Source organism: Ammospiza caudacuta, chromosome 4 (genome assembly GCF_027887145.1).
Source record: "Ammospiza caudacuta isolate bAmmCau1 chromosome 4, bAmmCau1.pri, whole genome shotgun sequence".
NCBI lineage: Eukaryota > Metazoa > Chordata > Aves > Passeriformes > Passerellidae > Ammospiza > Ammospiza caudacuta.
The window spans coordinates 21,697,041-21,717,545 of record NC_080596.1 but is presented as its reverse complement, the minus strand read 5'-3'; the positions used below and the strand labels follow the sequence as shown (position 1 = coordinate 21,717,545).

The following is a 20,505-nucleotide window of genomic DNA, read 5'->3' as shown; positions in this document are numbered from 1 at the left end:
GATACAAAAGGTGGCAAATAATCAAGAGCAGGATAACACATCCTATATCACTGTGGCAAAACTTCTGAACATAGCGTTGATTGCTAATAACTTGCTTAAAAACACTGGTAAAAAGCTGATCTTTCCTGATAATCTGGCACTTTCTATCCCTTCACATCACTGTTGAAAAGGGGAAAAAAAAGGAAGAAAAAACAGCCTATAATTATTAGTAAGAGGTTGCTACATTTTTAATTCCCATAAAGATGCCAGCAATTATCAAAGCTGCAGCTTTGCCCCAGTTCTCAAAGTCAGGAAGAAATCTTGCCAGTTGGCCATTCTTACAGAATTAATCATATCTCTCTCACACAGATTTCATACTGACTTCCTCACATTTGCTTTAAGTCATGCAGAGCAGGTGCGTTTAGTCTCTCTATTCCCAGCATGGGCCAACAATGGAAATTACCCAACTCCATTGACAGGATGCAGCTTGTTCAATCAAATCTCTTAAGACTAACAAATCACCATGAAGAACACGCTTCTACAAAGTTTGCAACAAAAAATGATGCAGTAAGTTCACAGTAAAAACTTTTCTTCTACAACCTGCAGCAGATTTTTTAGAAGTCCTGCTATCACAGCATACATATGTGAATAATAAACATGTGAAGGCATCTGAAAGTTTTTCTTTTTAATGAAGGGACAGAGAGGAAAATCCATTGTACTAAACTACTAGAAAGGAAAAATATCAATAGACAATTTTTATTTTGAAATGGTTGAATGATAAAGAGCAAGAAGAAAAATGTAAACTCTTTTTTCTTTATCATGTCTCATGTATTAGAAGAATTCTGTAATACGCATTTTGGAAGAGGGAGACACAACTGCAGAGGTCTGCAGTTAGGCATGAAGTTTGATAAATATATTTTGGGGCAGTAAATTTCTGGCCCAAAATTCCTGCAAACTACTCATACCCTCAAAGTGTAGTCTGTGTGAGCAGCAAAAAATGGAAGTGCTACGGACTGAGTTTATCACACGTAAAACTCATTCCAAGAAGAGAGTAAATAGGCTAACACAAAAGCCATCTAAATTGTGCTAAAAGGGCAGATATACTTCCTGAAACCAGACATTGAGCTTAGCTACAAAACAAGTACCAAAAAAAACCCAAAAAAAACAACCTCAAAACCCAAAAAGCCCCACCAACACCAAAAAATCCAAAACACACAACAGTTCAATTGTTCATAGCTTGTGATCTTGATAATCATTCTGGCACAGCATCCAGCCTGCTGCTTTTTCTTGGCATGGGCCACAAGTGTGCAAGCTGAAGTGTTCTCTGAAGGGCTCATTTCTCACAAGGTGATGATGAATGCACAGAACCCTTTGCTCAGCAGCCACAGCCGCTGCTGTGGCTTTAACAAGCAATGTGTAAAAAGATGTCTGTGTCACAGCACATAAAGCAATAGGCCTTTATTTCATACAGACTTTTAAAGTCTCTAGCAATGCCACACCTCAGGCAGATTACTCAGTATTCTGCAGCCTCAGAGGAGTTCTTTCCATTCAGAGATTAGTGGAAGTTCCCAATAGAAAACATAAAATTACTTTGGTCTTTGAGTTGGCTGGGAGAAAGAAAGTAATAAACCCCATATATTTTACATTTTTAAAGAGTCATGGGATATATTCCTCTGTTAAATAAATATTTACATTTATAAATAATCTCCAGCTTTACTATTTCATCCCTTACAACAACAGAAGAAAAATTACACGGCCGGTTTTTTGCTTTTCCACAGACAAAAATTTTCATGAACAACATCCATCCAAAATTAAAGCTCAGTTATTACTCCTAAGTTCTGGAGGTTCTTTACTCTTAAGAAGCGAAGCAGAAAACATGAAGGAGGTGTTCTTACCTCCTCTGTGCACGTCAGGGGGAATTGCAGGTGCCATCATGTTGGTATCCATGGGCTGCGAGGTATCGTGTGTCATCGGATCTTCCGGAGGCAGGTAAGTGGGCGGGGGAGTATCAGCTAAATATAGAAAAGGCAGATACATGAGCGCTTTCCTCTCTTTAAAGCACATCTACACATCCACATAAACACTCTGAGCCTGGAAATGCTTCCAGCCTGACTCAGCTATAAACTTCCACCCACCAGAAATCTGAAAAAGCAATCATGGACCTCGAATAAGGAAAGCAAAGAATTGCTGTGTATATTAAGCACAACTGCAATAAAAACAAGTCACTTCACCCCCACATAAAGCCACAAAAGAAAGCTCAGCTGTGTTTCCAACCCACGGTTCTGCAGGCTCAAAGTGCCATACAAACATCAGGGCACAAAGAAGGCCCAGCCCGCAGTAGATACTGAATATGTTAAAAGTGAACAGAAGCTTTTCTGTCTCCAACACAATTCTGCCAGGAAATTATTTAAACATCCCAGCTATATCCAGGGCCTTATCACTGTCAGTGCAAAGTATTAGCTCTGTTTCCCTAGACTGGGAATAGCAGAAAGCGCTCAGGAACCCAAATCCTACAGAAGTGGCCTTATGGGTCTGGAATTTCTCTGTCAGTGTTTCTGTTCCGTCCCATTCAGAGCTGCATCACCGGCATGGGAGCCCATGCACAATGCCCACACTCATTAGCATATGTTAATATATGTTAATGAGTGTCAGCTCTGTTTGAAGTGTCCCAGCCAGCACTGCCCTTCAGCTGCCTATTCCACTCCTGGGAAAGCTTCCCAAAAGATTTCCTACAAGCTGCAGGACGCTGCCAATGTCACCATTTCCCAATAGACCAGAGGACACTCTGCTCCAGATCAACTGCACAGAGGTACATCCAAGAGCTAGAAACCCCTGCCTGATCCCTTCAAGCTTTTGCTGCAAGAACTGGGATTAGATTACCACTGTGATGTCTCTGCTGCTGCTCATCCCACATTTATTTCCGTTACTGAGAGTATGGATTGCAAACTACCACAGCAAATAATCACAGGGGATTCCAAAACTCTGAAAACCAAATGAGCATCAACAAAAGGCAGGAGAATGCTCTGTAACTTTGGGGGTTTTTCTGTGGGGTGGTGACTTTGTTCAGATTTTTTTTAATGTATTTCCTAAGAAAATATGTGTTCATTAAATTTATCAACTAGTTTATTGTTTAGCAGGTATTTTGTATTTTAGATCTAATGCTGGCAGGTGCCTGGCTAATTCTGTTTCTTGAACACAGCCAGGTGGATGAGAAAGCAGCAGAGAAAGACAGAGATGGCAACAGGGTTGCACTAAAAGCTTAACAAACTGCACTGGAATTTGAGTCTCATGTTTTACTAAGCCTTAAATGCTTGTGTGTGTGCAAACATGATGTTGGTCATGCACAAGATTCCAAGGCCAAGGGCAACAAATGAGGCAGTATCTAGAAAGTTTTCAAGGCTAACTGCTTTGCCCCTTTGTTTCTGTATTTTCCAGATGTCAGCCTCTTTCCCCATTAGTGCAAGATGGACAACTGTCCAGAGCTAAGCATCAAGGACATCAGTATCCTGACCTCCCCTCTAACTCAATTTCTTCACTGCAGCTGCAGACATTAAGGGCATGTGGACAGAACAGACCTTCAAAGATCAAGTGAACTTCCAGAAGCCAGCATTCAGGAAGACCTTGTTAGGTCTTTATCTCTGTTGGAAGAGCCCCAACCACAGCAATCATGTTTAAATAAAAAGAAAAAAAAAAAGACAGCTGGTTTCACAGCAAATTCTCACATTTTTTAGAAAAGCCAATACAAACTCATTCCTTCCTTCCAGCAAATTCAGTAGTTTTCACTCACAAGAGAAAAATTTGCAACAATTAGCAAGAGAAGAAATCTATGGATATTAATTTCATGTAATAGGAAACAGATTTTCACAAATCTGCTGCTTTGTTTACACATACCCTCCCCTCAGCCCCTGAAGGAAACAGGCAAACAACATCAGTAAGCATTTGTACTGCATCCTTCTCCCAGCATTTAGATCAAGAAATCCACCAAAGATTGCTTCTGCAGTATTTTTATCCAGCTGCATGAAAAAACAAAAAAAGGCAGCTTCAAGGAATTTTCTACAGACACCAGTCAACAAAGGAAGGCTCTTCCCTGACCGTAGGTAGCAAAACAGCCTGAAATTTATTTTAAGGGCCTGTTTTTCAGTTGAAGATTCTTGGAATTACACCACTATGAGAAGAAATTGCTTATCAAGTAGCAATAATGTGATCACCATCAGAAATATCCCTTTTCTATGGAGCTAAAGCCTTGCGCTGAACTTATGATCATAAGCAAGGATGATCTCTAGGAACCACACTTCTGGTGCACTGAACACTACACTTTGTGGGCTAAACTGCTGAACTGGTCCCCAAAACATTTTGGATCCCTCCTCACACCTCACAAGAGTTCTGCTGTAATGTTTTAAGTGTGTTTGAAAGAGAGACAACACTAAAGCCCTCAGTATCACCAGACAAAGAGATTCTGTACTCTATTACCTTACATCTGTTAGTTTGCTATTAAACACAAGTGTTGGCTGATCATTTGGTGTCATTGAGCAAAAAAGTCCATGACAGCAGTCATGTCCAAGCACCTTGACCCTTCTCAAGGGCAACAAAACTGTACCTGGCATCTGGAACACCCTGTACACCTGACTGTACCTGGCATCTGGAACACCCTGTACCTGGCATCTGGAACATCTGTACACCCTTCTCAAGGGAAGCTGACCATACCTGACATCTGGAACATCTGTACACCCTTCTCAAGGGAAGCTGACCAAGCTGACCATCTCTGGCATCTGGAACACCCTGCACACCTGACCGTACCTGGCATCTGGAACATCTGTACACCCTTCTCAAGGGAAGCTGACCGTACCTGACATCTGGAACACCCTGTACACATCCATGACTGTGCCTGGCATCTGGAACATCTGTACACCCTTCTCAAGGGAAGCTGACCATACCTGGCATCTGGAACATCTGTACACCCTTCTCAAGGGAAGCTGACCATACCTGGCATCTGGAACATCTGTACACCCTTCTCAAGGGAAGCTCACCGTACCTAGCATCTGGAACATCTGTACACCCTTCTCAAGGGAAGCTGACCGTACCTGGCATCTGGAAAGGGCTTCCCGGGTCTGAGCTGGCTGGAGAATGGGGGTAGGTGCTGCTGCTGCTCCCAGGTGAGTTGGGGTAGCTGCTGCTGGGCGAGTGGGGAAAGGGGTGGCTGCTGGGCTGCTGGAAGGAGTCCGGGAAGGTGGCGTTGTGCGGCATGTGGGGCTCGTTCTGCCCCAGGTTGCGGAACTGCGCCAGCAGGCTGTGCTGGGGGTTGTACTCGCTGTGCCTCGGCACCAGCACCGGAGGGAGAACTGCAAAGGGACAAAGGGAGAAAAGCCACAGCGTTAGAGACTCAGGTGTACAAGGGAGAAAACCCTACACTGTTCCCCTGCCCCAGCAAATCCACAGGTGCCTCAGAAATAAGGCGGCCAAAGCCAGGAGCACATGTCCAAGCAAGAGCTCCTTCCTTCCCTCACATCCGGATACTGCACAGCTCCAGCCCGCAGCTCCCCGGATTGCCAGATGGGAGCCTGCTTTCACAGAGGGCCAAGGAAGAGGAGCCAAGAACAAACCACAGTTCTGTGTTTCAGTCTCACTCGCACGAAGAGGTGCTGGGAAGAGCCTGACAATGCTGACGTGCAGTTCCTCCTGCTGCACTTGTCATCTGACTAATCACCTAATGGCCTGTAACCCAAACCCTTGCTAATAAGAACACTTTTTTTTTTTTTTCTGAAGACAATACTAATAAGCCTTGAACTCAGTCTGGTCCCAACAGCTGTAATTTTATTTTTAACCTAGACTATGTTCTTACAAGTTTCTATTAAAACAGTTATTAACTCTTCAAGTCAGTTTACAAACTGTGCAATTTAAACAGAATTATGTAGTTCAAAAAAACCAACTGAGCAGCAATTGAGCTGCAACTATGTGCCACTATGGGATCAGAGAAACATCAGAAACTACGAGTCTCACCACACTTCTGAAGCCTTCTCAGCTGTGAAACAAAGGTCTCTTTCAAACTGGGAATATGAACATGATACCAGATACACTAATATAAAAGAATCAATTCTTTTTCCAGTTCCTCAGCTTCTATCTTTGAATGCCTCACAGCAAAGTCCAAGTTAACCGAAGGATTAAAAGCTCTTCTTTCCACAGAAATGTCTGGGTGATGGATAGGAGAGGAGAGACAAGGTCAGGGAGAGGGAGGTCCATGCACAATGTAGTGGAAGAGAAATAAAGAAGCAAGTCCTCTTCACGTCATCCCCCTTTAGAACCTGCATTTCCCAACTCCATGTCTGAGCAGGACTGGAAAAAACCCCCCCTCAGATAGTCTGCCTTCAAGAGAGGGTGTCAAAAAACCAACAAAACCCAGGAAAAACAAGCCAAGGCTACCACCCCCTTTCCTTGAGACTCCTGCTCTGGCCTCAACACCTGGGCACACAGAAGAGGAACAGGAGCATGTGTAGTCAACAAGCCTACAAAGACATAGCTATCATTCAGATTAAGAAAGGTGTTTTGGAGACAGCTGCTTTATTAAAAGCCTGAATTACAAACTAATTGCCAAAAAAAAAAAAAAAAAAAAAAACAACATTTTCTTCACATGACAAACAGGTTCTTCCAGGACACTGAGGCATCTTTACTCTTCCAGCACTTTGCTATTACAGAAGCAGCACTAAGGTATTTACTTTACTGTCCTGGAGTCCAAGAAAACCAGGATAAGCACTCAACACACAGCCCAGGTCTGAGGTCTAGGTTCATGCTTAAAAGGGATATAAATGAATGTCAAAAAAAACCCCCTTACTCTCACTAAAAATTCCTAAAGTCACAGATTAATTAAAAAGAAAAGAAGTAGGTTTCCCTTGCTCAGATTTTTTTTTTTTTTGCACATGCCTAAGAGAGTAATTAAGCTCCCATTTTGGCCTGCTAGTGGCATTAATGCAGGAGCAGTCTGATCCCAGAAATCTTCACTAAGCATACACTGAAAAAACCCCAAGCCCTCAACTACTGAAATTTAGGCTGCCCAAGCAGAAGCAGGTTTCAAGTATTTAATCTGATCTCTCAATTTCCTAGAGCAACTTTGCTGAGATTCCAAGAGATCTCAAATATTTGAGGCAGACGTCACCCTTAACTAGATTTGTTTGGATGTCAAAAAACCCTACTCCTCTTTACAAGGCATAGGCAAAGTTCCTAATTATGGTGTTTTCTGAAACAAAACGCATCCATCTGTCATTCTGTGGAAGTTCTCAATTGCAAAACAGCCCAGGAGAAGCTGCATCTCCTCCAGCTGTGCAGACTGTTTCTTGCTCCAACACAACCATTCTGACATGCCACTGGAAAAGGCTGTCAAATAAAAGTTACTCAGCATTCAGGTGGACATCAGAAATCCCTCATCTTCAGCATGTCAGAGCCAACCTCTCTGAGTATTAGGGTTTCTCAGAATTAAGCTTGTTCTGTTAAATCAAACAGTCCTTTTGCAGCTAGGTCAAGTACTACTTAATTGTCACAGTCAACATTTGCTGGGATAATAAATCACCAGTGAAAAAATTAACAATGAGATCATGTGTTAAAATGTATTTTCCCTTTCCTGTCTTTATGATTCTTCCTTACTTTTCTAAGCATTAAAACAACACAGCTTTCCTATCTCTTCCTTTCCTGTGGATGAAGGTCAAACCATTAACTTTTATGGAGTTAATTTGTGCAGAAAGTACATCACCTACCTTTCCCATCCCCTACCTCACATTAAACAATGACACACATGACATCAGAGGAAGCCAAATGATTTACAGCATTTTAAAATAGCAGGAGAACAGGATATTTTCTGTATGTTTTCTGTAATTAAATTAATGCAGTGCCAGATTTTCCCAAGGTATATATACATGTTTTCTCCTGTTGGGCAGAACCACTGGCAAAATTTAGAAGGACTTGAGATAAAAACAAGTCTCCTTTTCCCAGGTGTCCTTCATGCAAACCAATGCTTTTTGTCCAACTCCGCCAACCTCAAGTGATTAAATGCCAACTTCTTCAAAGGGGGAAGAAGAATACAACTGGTATTGATACAACACAAATAGTCTCAAGAATATCACTGCAGAATTTATATTAAGTGCTGCCCCTAATTTACATCCTCCCTGCATACACAAAACCTTCAATGAGGAGGAAAAGCCCTGAAAGGCCACATCAGGTAGGACAGAGTGCTCCAATCAGTCCAACTCCAAGTCACTGCCAGAACCTGATCTCTCTGCAGCTCCCAGCTTTTTTGCAGGGAAGCAGCTCCTAGTGGAGCACAGAGGAGTTAATTTGAGTGCTGCTCACTCAGGAGTAAAGACATGAGCAGGGACTGGGCCCTTTGGAGCATGGAAGGCTGCCAGGAGCTCAAACCATACAGGGGGACACACACCCTTCTCGCTCCCCTCGGCCCTGTGTGAGGCGCTGAGCTTCTGGTCAGGCTGCAGCCCTCAGCCACATGGAATAACAAATGACTGAGGCTCAGTGCAGCAGGGGAGGAGGCTGATCTCTGCTGCAGCTGCCAGCTCCAGGAAGAGGAATAATTGAAGGGGAGAGAGCATGAGAGAGTTATTCGGTGCTAAGCCAGCACACCTGTTGCTATGAACTAATGAAGCAGTGCACATCTTTGCTGTGCAGATCTCCGCAGGATGTGCCTCTGACCATTTGCAAACACAATTCCTCCCTTCCTCTCCAGCGGAAGGGAACGCTGATACAATAAAAAATTCATTTTCTTTCTTTTTTTCAAATTTAACATCAGTATCATCAGCATATATTTAAAGGAAACATAATATTGAATACAGTGTTGCCTTAAAAAGCTGCTGCAACAGATTTGCCAAGTCAAGCTCATTAAAGTTAATGGAGTAGAACCACAAGTCATCCAACAGCTTGATTTCTGTAATTCTTCAAACACCAGATTAAAAGGTTTTATGTGCTATATTGGGCTGAATTTTGCTCCCAAGTTTTTCTATCGATGTAGACCTGCAGCTGAGAGTTAATCCAGGACTACTACCAGGAAGGTTACTAGTAAGGAAGAGGGGGACAAACCCCCAGGAAGCGGGCTGGATATGTTTGTGGAACTGTAGCTCAGATCCCGTGTCTGTCGAGCCAGCCTGGGAATTGGGGAGCTTGTTTTTACCATGCAAATCAGACCAAGTATGCCTGCACCAAACTAGAGGAGCTATATTAAAGAAATTAGAGCTACAGGGCAATTTAACCCACAGGGCTATTTCATCTAGGAGCCAAGAATGCCAAAAATACAGAAGATAGACCAAAGGCAACCTGGCTTTCAGATAAATGTTCTGACTAACCACACCAAGGAAGAAATGCTTTTATGAAAATGTAATAGTGGCCTTTGAAGAAACTAACTGATCTCTACTCTTTTTATCTCCAGCGTGTCACCCTGTTCTTCTTCAGAAAACTAACAGCTGTGCTATCCTAAATAAAGATCTTCTTACTTTTCTTTTTTGTTCTATTTTCACATTCCAGAGATAATGATTTTAGCAAACACAGAAAGTATCCAATTTATGAACATGACTTCTTTTTTTTAAGTTTCTCTATGAAAAACCTCAAACTAATCCAATCCAAAGGACCTGCTGTTCTTTCAAAGAAGCATATTTTCTATCCAGATGGGTTTTGATTACTTTACACAAGGCCCAGATGACAGCTAGTTTCCCTCAAGGGCTCATTTTTTCCACACCCTTTGCATGTTATGTGAAAATTTGGGTAGGTATCTCTGTTTCCACGTATGGAAATTGAAAGACCATGTAAGGAAATACAAGGGGCCACATATAAGAAAGCAGACTTTAATCTACTTGCCTTGCCAAAGTAGATTCTACTTCTTCTGAGAAAAAAAATAATTATAAAATAAATAAAAAAAGAAAAATATAAGCAATTAAAAACCGCGACTTGGTTGACATATGTTCTGTAAAAGGGTTTGTACCACAACAGGGCCCTCAGTGCTAATGAAGACCTGACAACACTATCATTAGGCAGAGTGCTTTAATTTCCAAGCATTACATAGCTGCATTTTCATCTGAATTTATGCAAAGCCACGTATGTTTTGCCAGAAAAACAGAACTGCAGGTTGGGAAGAAGGAAAATCCTAAAACAAAAGTTCACGCTATCTGGAAATAAGAAAATCCTGCAAAGACTAAATTGTAACAAAAAGGAAGAGTTAGGAGAAGAAAAAAAAAAAAAAAAAAAAACCAAAACAAAAGCAACGAAAGACAGCAGCAGTGTTAAACTAATAAATCTGAACCCTCCTGAAGACTCCCAGCTTCATTTCCTGCCTTTGAGGTCACAGCAGCTGAAGCTGGCTGTGGCATCCTGATGAGCACTCCAGTCCCACGGTGGGAGGTGGGAACAGAGCAGGTACCAACACATGCTCAGCTGGACCTGCTGCTCTCTGCAGCACCAGGGAGTCATTCTGACTGCCAGGCCTTGCCAAGATCTTGCTTGTAAACAGTAAAACACTGGGTAGAGAGAAAACTTTTCATGTCACTAGGTTCTCATGTTGCATGAGTTATTCTTGGTTAAAAATATAAAATTAATAAGCATTGTGTCAAAAGTAATCTCTGAGGATTGAACTCCTTAAAGCTCTTCCAATAACCCTTGGCTGTGGTATCACAGCTTTGCTTTGCTGGTTTCTCAAAAGGAGAAATTCCAGTCTTTGAGAATTGCCCTCCAAACCTCTGTTCTAGTAATGATATCTATTCAGCAATCTGTTTTGGGTGACAAAAAGACCAACTTTCTACTCCAGGAGAAAGCTGACAGCTGTCTTGTTTTCTCAACTCTTAATTTTATTTTGCAGTTTTAGGAGACCCCAAAGCTTGATTTGTCATTTTGCACAGTTACAAATGAAGACTGTATGTCTTGGGAAAAAAAAAAAAAAGGCAAAACAGTTGTTACTTTACTGACTTTGCTTTTACATCAGACATCTGGTCCAAATGCATTTGACAAGTAATATTAGGACATTTCCTGCATTACAATATTCAGCTAACATTAGATTTTATTTGCGGATGCTCTGATAAGCTGACATTCTGATTAAACTGACATTGGCCAAGGTCAGTCTCAGAATTCAGCACTAATTGTATGCACATTAGTGAGGCAGCCCTTGTAAGCAGATTTGGTGGAGGAGCAGTCACAGTGATAGTGTGTATTAACTCAGACATTTACACAGACCAGAGTTCAAATTACCTGTACCAAAGCCACAGTCACCATCCTACTGAGCAGGTTAAAACTTGGAAGTCTGGTCTTTCAAATCAGAAGAAACATCTGTGTCTGGTTAATTTTGAAGAAAGAAAACACACACAGAATATGACAGAAACATATCTTTCTTGGCAACTTTTATCCCTCTGTTGCAGTTTCTTTTTCTGACACGTGCTGAGGCTGGACAAGGAAAGCCCTGCTGTTACCCCATTCCCTCCTTCCACCTCCTCATTTCAATTCCTCTCCCCCAGCTCAGCTCTGGTGGGGAATTTCAGAAAGCCAAAATGAAGGAAGTTTTATTCTGCTTGCCAAGCAAACTGACAGTTGCTTTTGCTATTTTGGGGAACTATCCTATAATTGTGCCCACCTGTTGTAGCAATGCTATTTTTAAAGTCACACCCAAGTGCACACATGGCTGCACAGCAAAATTTCTCAGGGATGACACTGCTTCCTCACCCCCAGCCTGCAGAGGTGCAGAAATCCTGCTCTGGGAATCAGACAGGAACAAGGATTTTTGTAACTTGGTTCTACATATTAACTCTGAAGGGATGCAGCAATTTTGCCCTCCCTTACACCCCAGAAGCAGCTTTCCATTTACCTTTCTCACTCCCCCCCTCCTGTCCCCTTCTCCCAGATGCCAGGCACTGCTGGCATTCTCCCCCACCAGGCCTGCATCTGTGGGAGCCTGCAGTAGGTGTGTTGCCTTTCAGAGCCTCACTGAGAGCAAAAGCAGAGGAGATCAAAGACAAGTATGAAAATAATCATGTTAAAGTCATGGGCAGAGAGTCCACACCAAGAGCAAACCATCATGACACACCTAGCACTCTACTCAGAGCCTGGGGACCTGGCCTGCTCTTGGGGCAAAAAGCAGCTGCACATACAGGTAAAATGTTTCTGGCCAGCAACAAGCTTGCTGAAGCAGAAACACACTCTGAATTAATGGTTATAACTGAAAGGAACACCACAGTTTTCAGCTGTGAAAATTCAACTGTTATGAGACTCCATTTGTCTGCATCACCAAAAAGCCACCACTGCTTGCCCCCAGTTTGGCTGGAACATTGGCACCATCAGCTTTGTAAAGCCAGCTCTCTGAAGAAGAGAAACTTAACAAAGGAAAACCATTCAGCCCTTTTTATTTATGTTTTATTGGTAATTGCAAAAAAATGGGGGATAGCCATCTACAGAAACACTGGACCTTCAACCACTTCCACACATTAAACCCGAAAACAAAGTTAATTTCTCTTTTGCCTCCTTTGTAACATATTATAAAGTCAGAACCTAGCAGGATGATGGGGCAAACACAGCAGAGGCAAACACAAATCTGCATCAAAATGGAGGAGAGCTAGTGTTCACTAGCACTTAAAGAAAATTAAATATTCAGTTTCTTCATCTTCCTTCCCCTTTAGCTAAGGCAAAAGAACTCAACCTCCCCCCCTAAAGCCACATTAGAGGTGTGACTTATTATTATTATTTTTAATAGCAGTGGCAATTTAGGCACCTCTTCATCCTCCCTGTTCTGTATTCCACTCCCTGTTCTGTATTGCACTGTTAGAGCAAACAGGATCCAGGCCCTTTTTTCCCCTAAAATCCTGGATGAGAGCTTTCATCTGGTCCCACTGCCATAACTGAGGACAGAGGCAGCAGAGGCTGTATCTCCACAGAAACCTGAGGAATAAGAGGCTGGAAGGAAGTGTCTCAGGAAGGACACATTCTCCAGCAAACCCTGAGAGGTCATTTGTGGCATTTTCAGAGGGATGAGAAACATTGTGTCAGGTTCTTCCTCCCAGCCTCTGTGTATGCAGTACACCTAATTATTCAGCAAGTCTTGATCATAGTTAAGGATAATTCCAACAGGTATCTCTAAACCAAAAAATAAAACTGAGGAGAAGCAGCAGATTCAGCCAAACAAGCACACCGGTTCAGCTCAATGTGCCAATTTTTAAGAGGCATCAAATTCAGACCTTGCCCTCCTTAATTAAAAGCTTTGCCTTGCCAAAGGAGAAATCTGACAGCCATTAACTACCCTGCTCCAGAAATAATTCTGCACACAACAGACTAGGGAACAGCAGCACTGAGCCACTTTAACCCATCTCGACGAGATATTTCCCCCTGGCACTCAAAGTGCAAGGCTGCATTCCCACCCCCAGCAACAAGTCTCTACTTTCTCCTCTCACATCCCTCCACCTGCACTCCTTCCCAGATGTCCTCCACAGGGCTGTGTTGGGACAGATGTTCCTGCAGCCAGAACAAAGCCCCTGTGCTGCTGATCAGCCTGGAAGATAACACAGCAGGAAGAGGACAAGTGCCTGTGATCTGTTCAGCACAAGGGAACTGTGGGCTGGCATAACACAAGGAGCTGAAGCAGCCCATGCACCCTACCATGGAGCACAGCTCCATCAGCTCCCTGCTTCCAGGCTGGAAGAGTCACAGTGTCACAGGAGGGCCACCCTTCCTCACCTCCACCCTGGGTCCCCACGCTGCTGTGCCCCCATGTGGCTCCATGTGAGTGAGCTGAGAGCACTGAGCTTGCCAAGTTAACTGTGCCAAAAAGCAGCTTTCTGTGAGTTTAGTTTTCTTGTTTGACACACCACAGGAACAGACAGGCCCCTGTGCCATGCAGAGCCTCCTGGTCAGGTCAGGCATGAGAAGGGTGCTATCATGTCACACCCATGTGCCTGCCAGGTGCCACACTCCCCTCCTGTGCAGGGGCACTGGAGATTCCCTCTTTGAGGCTGCTGACAGATTTCTGCCTCCTCCCACTGTTTACAACCTGCTCCTATCAAGGCTGGCTAACAGAAAAATCTCACTTGGGTTCAGGTGTAGCTTTGTAGCTGGCAGACACACCACAGAGTGCCAGTTCTCATGCTTTCCAAGCTTATCTTCTATTCAGGATGGAATAAGGTGTCAAGGTAGAAAATCCATTCATGCCTCTAGCACTGTGGAAACTGAGATGTATCCACAGCACTGACTTCCCAACAAAGAGCACTACCTTACTTTACATATTTGAGGATTTACCACTAATCCATTCCTCAAACCTTGCACAACACAGAAACAAATCACACAACAATGAAGGGACAGATGCCATCCCAAGTATGGATAATACCCTTCAGATCTCCAGTAACTGGTTCTGCACAAAACAGTTAAACACAGAGACCACACTGTCAAGCAGAGCTTCAAGATGTACCTTGCACACAAAATATGTATCATACACAATGTGAGTTTCCAATTCTGCTTTGTCAAGGGAAAACACATGTCTAAGCCTTCTGGGAAACACATATCTGCTCGAGTCCATAGATTGTTGTAAGTGGTGACTCATGCATGAATTCACACTACCCATTAATCTCAAAGTGACAATAATGGTGTTTTAATGTCCTGGCAAAAATGAGAAAAAATGGTTAGCAGAATTTGGGAGTGACAGTCACGAAATGAAAATAAAGATCATGTTTGGAGGACAGCAAGAACAAGAAAGGGACAGGAAAAAAGAAGTCAGAAGTTATGGAGCACAGCTCTTCAAGCCAAATGGGAGTTCAGCTACCCCCTGTTTCCAAAAGCTGTTTTCCCACTCAGCTCCATGCAGCATCGCTCAAAACAATCTGTGTCTGACCAAACACAAACCCCTCCTACATTACATACCCAGCCAGAAATGTACATTTTAGTTAGACATCTTTTGAAAGTTTTATTCTCTCTTGCATAACTCATTGAAGTGAACACAGAATATGGACAGGGTCCCCAGCTGCACCAGAGGAGGTTTAGGTCGGATGTTAGGAAGAATTCCTTCACATAAAGGATGACCAGATGTAGGAATGAGCTGCTCAGGGAGCTGAAGGTGTTTAAGAAAAGACTGGATGTGCACTCAGTGCCATGGTCTGGTTGACATGGTCGTGTCTGGTCAAAGATTGGACTCAATGATCTCAGATGTCTTTTCCAAACTAAGTGATTCTGTGAAGTGACAGGATATTTACAAATACCTGGTTTTAAATGTGACATGAATGGTCCATATGAGAATGTTCTCAAACTCAGTAGTTGCTTTCAGTACTAAAGCAAAATGAGTTAGAACATGAAATCTGGCATTACAGTAAGAGCCCCACTGTTGCTCAGTCTGACAGAAAGAGAGGTGTTTCAGGAATCTTCATTTTCAGTATTTTGGAATACTGAATGCAAGCAACCAACCCAGACGTGCACACAACTAGCAGTAGAAGTACATGACTATTTTATTGTTCCTCTTGTACTTAACATGAAATTGCTGAGATTTTTTTTTAATTTTTTCAGAACTGTTTTTCCAGAGCTGAGTTTCTTTGCTCAAGCTGCTGCTGTGTAGATACATACATTATGGGTATTGCATCTGCCATTCACACTATTTCCAAGTTAATACTAACACAGCAAAGGGAAATATTTAACATCAAGATATGCACTGTGCATTGCAGATCTAAGACAAATGCAATTTCCATCCACAGCAAAACAATCTTGCAACAACCTCATTTCCATCATGGTTCTGTGTATCCTTGCCACTCTACAGACAGCTGCAGAGTTTGTGAAATGGCCAACACTGATGGACTTCCCACGCTTAAACCAGGGAAGTCCACCCATGCCTGCAGTGCATTTCTGCAGCTGTACACCCTCACAAACAGCTGGAGACTAGTGATGACACATCCAAGCACAGCTCATCTTGGTCCCTGCAAGTATTCCCTGATAATAAACTTGCACGGAGTTATCAAAAACAGCTTGGCCCTTGAAGAGGAGACTGGACAGATAATGGATGGCACTTTAAGAAAAGAAGTGAGGCAGTGGGTAACAGGTAAGAAACCTGTGCTTGCAGAACAGCTGGCAGTAGAATTTCACATATAATCAAACAGTGCTATCAAAGTTCAAAATGAGGGGATTATAACCTGCTGTCTAAACTCAGAATCTTTTTAAAAGGCAACAGCTGTTAGAGACACTATAAACAATACTATTTTCTGAAGAAACTGAAGTGATAAAGTGAAATAATAATTTGAAAATACTACTACAACTACTAATACTAGCAGTATTACTATTGCTGTGTGTCAGAATGGTTTTCAAGCACAGATAATGCAAATAAATCCTTTATGTTAGCCTGCAATGCCTCATACAAAATCACAGATCTGCACAGTTGAGTAAACAACAAGTTAACTGAGGGACAGTGGATACCAACATTCCCAGATGATACCAGGCCCAGCAGCCTGAGACACACACTAAGACCACCTCTGTGTAGTGCTAAAACATTTGCACAAGTGCAGCATTCGCCCCTGTGAAAGGAAGAACTGCTAATTAGTGCTTACATCCAGATAAACTGCAGAGGAAGAACCTGACATGTGCAAACAGCCACTTTTGCTTATTTAAGCCGATGAGTCACATAATTAATTGCCACACTTTGCATTGCTCAGATAAGGTGTAAAGGTACAAACAAGGAAGAACCTACCAGGACTTTCCACCCGCTTGTAGTGGTAGGGATTGATGCAAACCTCCTTCTGCTTTGACCCAAAGGGGAACTCACAGCATTCCAGAGGTTTCAGTTCGTGGTGGCTCTGCAGGTCGGGCCAGCGCCACACTCGGCAGTAGATGACGTGCGGGAGCCCCTTCCGGTGCGACACCTGGAGCCGGCCATCCAGGGAACGAGGGATTGTCACACAGTTGCTGGGCTGGCCAGGACAGCTCAGGGCTTTCTCCAGCTCCTCCATAGCACCTTTCTTCTTCTTCAGTTTTTTCACTAATGCGTCAACAGCTTTCTCTGCCCACTTCTCTTCTTCGTCCCCTTGCTTCCACCCCAACAGCCTCTTCACTGCTGGGCTGGTGAAGGAGAATAAGCTTGTTACATTCATGGTGACCCTGCTGTGGTGCCACCACAGAACCAGGCAGGAACCACTGCCCTGTTCTTCCACCACCACCAGGATACAGCAGATTGAGGCAGCAGTCAAAAGCAGCCTGGATCAAACAGTTCTGGTCCTTTCTCCTTTTCGATCCTCCAATCCCAGGAAGGCAGCGCTGACATCCCCCCTTGATGGTCACAACCTTCCCATTATTCTAAATCCTTCTGGTTGACAACCTAAAGGAGAGTATCAGAAAGAGAAAAAAAAATGGATTTTACCTTTAGCAGTTAAAAATATCCCCCACCTCAACCCAGAAGAGTGGTGTGATCAAAAAACAACCAACAACAAAACAACAACAAATGCTGACAACCTCCAGGACTGAACACAAGGAACATCTGATGAAAATTTAAGCAGCAGGACCTCCAGCTGAACCAGTACATCCCTATATTAGAAATGTAAAATCTAGCCTAAAACAGTCCCTCAGTTTAAATTTTTCACTATTAAGTGTGAGGGGTGCTACAATCTGCCTGTCAGCTGTTGCAACCTTAACCAGCAAAACATCCCAAGGAAACAGTGCAGGATCACTAGTGCTCTTTTTATTATTTATTTCAGAGAGCAGCTGGAAGCAATATGCCTCAACAGCAATGTGCTGCCCAGCTCTCTCCAAAACTGCCAGGCATGAAGTTCAAAAATCACTGCACTAGGCCTGAGCATAACTCAATCTGAAAAAAAAAAAAGACAAACCAGTTCAGTTTTACCTACTTTGAGGAACAAAGAAAAAACAAAAGAAAAAAAAAATAAAGAAAGATCTTATCCCTCATTCACTCACATTAGAAAGAAAACTGCATCTGCCCACCCCACCCAAGAGCCCTGAGAGCTCCTGAGCAGCCCATAAGGGAAAGCTATCATGAACTTCACTGATTATCCACTGACCCTTCGTGCTGCAATGTCTGCCTGATATACTCAAGGACTCATGAAGGGGTGGGAAGGACAAGGAAGTCCAGATAAGAGCATTTTAGACAGCACAGTAGTTCTCAAGCTGGGAGACAAGGAATGGGACTGAAGAGATGGGTCAAGAGGGGGAGGAATGCCACATCTGCAGGAGTCCCAACAGTGTTTTGTCCTTGTCCAGGATGGAAGCAGGCAAAAGGCTCTGGCAAGGGAAACAGAAGAGACCCAGGACTGGCAGGGGGTGGAAAATGAGACAAAGAGCACCATACCATTGATTTTCAAATAGACAGACAAGACAGGAAACATATCCTGGACTGGATACCAACAGGTTGCAGAGGAAGGGGGAAGGGGAAAAGGATATGAATGTTTTTGTTGCCATCAGAACAACACAAAAAACACCCAACCAACCAGCAATCTATACACACAGAGAATAGAAGGTGTCAGCACACCCATGTCAGAAAGGATTTCACAGCTATACCAAGAAAAGATTGTAGACCTGAAAACTGCAAATGCTATGGCACACTTACCCTCTTGACTGTCATACACTGCAATGGTTTCATAGTATACCACTACATTTGAAGAATTTTAAGCTGAAAACCATCTACTTTATTCAAATTAACTTGTCACTAGAACAGTTACCTAATTGCAGAGGTTCAGTTTTACTAGGCTGACTGCAGAAACTACATTTATGGGAATAATGATTATGGACTAAGACACAGGCCACATCTACCTACACTTCAAACTGGTACATTCCTTTTATGCTAAGAAGTGAATTTGAAATAATAATGTCCATGCAAGGGAAGATTTGCATGAGCCTGGGGCAAATTTAAGAATTTGTTTTGTTACATGGGCATGTGCTATACTGTTAAATGAACTGAAACTCCATTACTGTCACTGACTGTACTCCAGGTATACTTTATCCTTACATGCACTGTAAAGTGCTCTATTAAAATGCTGTGCTAATTTAGGAACTGAATTACCAGAACCCCAGTGCATGTGCTTTAAATGTTTGTAACTGAGTTATTCCCAATTCATATATAGTCTGTATCTCAATCAATATTCTATGTATCTTTTTTCCTGTGCTTTTCAAACAAAATATACAAGTTCCACACACAAAAGTTACAAGTTCTAGTAGTTTATCAAGTAAAGCTTTCTCCTTCACTTCCATCTGAATTAAACAGAAGAGATTTAAAAGGCTTGAGTTGAAGCTCTAATAAAGGAGGAAGTACAAAGTCTACATTTCGATCCGAGCTTCATTCAACATTGATAATGTTTGCAGATGTGGTTCTACCCAGGCCTGACCCATTTTTCACTCAGCTACTTGTTGTGAAAAAGGAAAAGTCCTGTCTGTTAAGCCTGTGTGTTGATATCAGTGCCTGAAAATCCAGCCCTAACACGGGCTAGCACACGGGCTCTGCACAGACTAAGACGACCCTCGGATGCAGCCCCAAGCAGTCAGACCAAAGGAACAGATTCTCTGAAGTCTTTGGATCAAATCCTGAAGCACACACATATTCCACTCCCACAATCATGCACTCCAAAACAAGTTTCACCCTCACCATCAAAGCTACGGTGGCATCTCTGTGGCAACAGCTGCTGGGAGCAGGAGGAACAGCATTAGGCAGAGTGCTCGGAGGTGAGCTTGGGAATAATGCAGCTCAGCAGGAGCCAGCTGGGCACCAGCCTCCAGCCAGGGATTCCTGCCCAAGTCCTGCCTGCAGAACAGAGCCTAAGCACACCCCAAGCCCTGAACAAGCAGCAAGATAAGGGAAGGGGGACAAAACCCACAGCTGCTGTACACTAGTTTCTCTAAGCTCCAAAACCAATATTAAGCTAAAAAAAAAACAAAAAACAAACAGACAAAGAAAAAAAAACAACAAAACCAAACAAATAAAACCCAAACCACAATGTATGTGGAGATTTTTGTTTCCAAGAAGCAGAGAGCTTGTCTGCAGGGCTGAGCCCTTGCCAGTACATTCCATTTCCCTTTCTGCCACTCTTGGTTTCTGCACTGCATCATTTCCTGTATTACTTCTGCACAAAGTGGTCTTATCAGCTGGAAGTGCAAAATAAAGATTAAACCACGAATCAGCAGATGACACAGTCTGTGTGTTTGTTCCCCAAATCCACGTGCCCTTCTGGGAAAGTGGGAGTTAGTATTTCCAGCAGTTAAGTGACCACCAGCCCTGGAAGGGTCTGTTTATTCACAAGGTAGGGATGAAACAGAAACCTGGGCCAAACAACAGAGCACTCTCCAAAAGGCATCTGGCATCGGTTTAAAGTAAATTGAGTTGTTACCCACTTGTCAGACACTCTCTACACTTCCAAACCCATGCACTTTTTACTATGTGTTCTGTCTGCTGATGGATGTGTTGGAATCAACAAACTCCTTTCAAATCCTGATGTTCTTTTATTTGTCTTCCTTCACTGCTGTTGTCTTTTTTTGTAATTTTTGGAGTAACGCACAAATCTGTATGCAGCCTATAAAAAAATAAGTGAGCATTATATTTCTATA

The 20,505-nt window shown here is 42.9% G+C and overlaps 1 protein-coding gene across 4 annotated transcripts in view; it reads right to left on the bottom strand.

Annotated features, from left to right (window-relative positions):
- Positions 1-20,505, bottom strand: part of SMAD1 (SMAD family member 1) — a 44,172-nt gene that overhangs the window by 6,540 nt on the left and 17,127 nt on the right. For all 4 annotated transcript variants that reach the window (XM_058804422.1, XM_058804425.1, XM_058804424.1 and 1 more), the window contains exons 2-4: positions 16,652-17,275; positions 5,061-5,318; positions 1,875-1,991 (exon numbers count right to left, since the gene is read on the bottom strand). In XM_058804422.1, coding sequence (XP_058660405.1) covers positions 1,875-1,991; positions 5,061-5,318; positions 16,652-17,051 — 775 coding nt within the window. In that variant the 5' untranslated portion in view covers positions 17,052-17,275. The remainder of the gene's footprint in view (positions 1-1,874; positions 1,992-5,060; positions 5,319-16,651; positions 17,276-20,505) is intronic.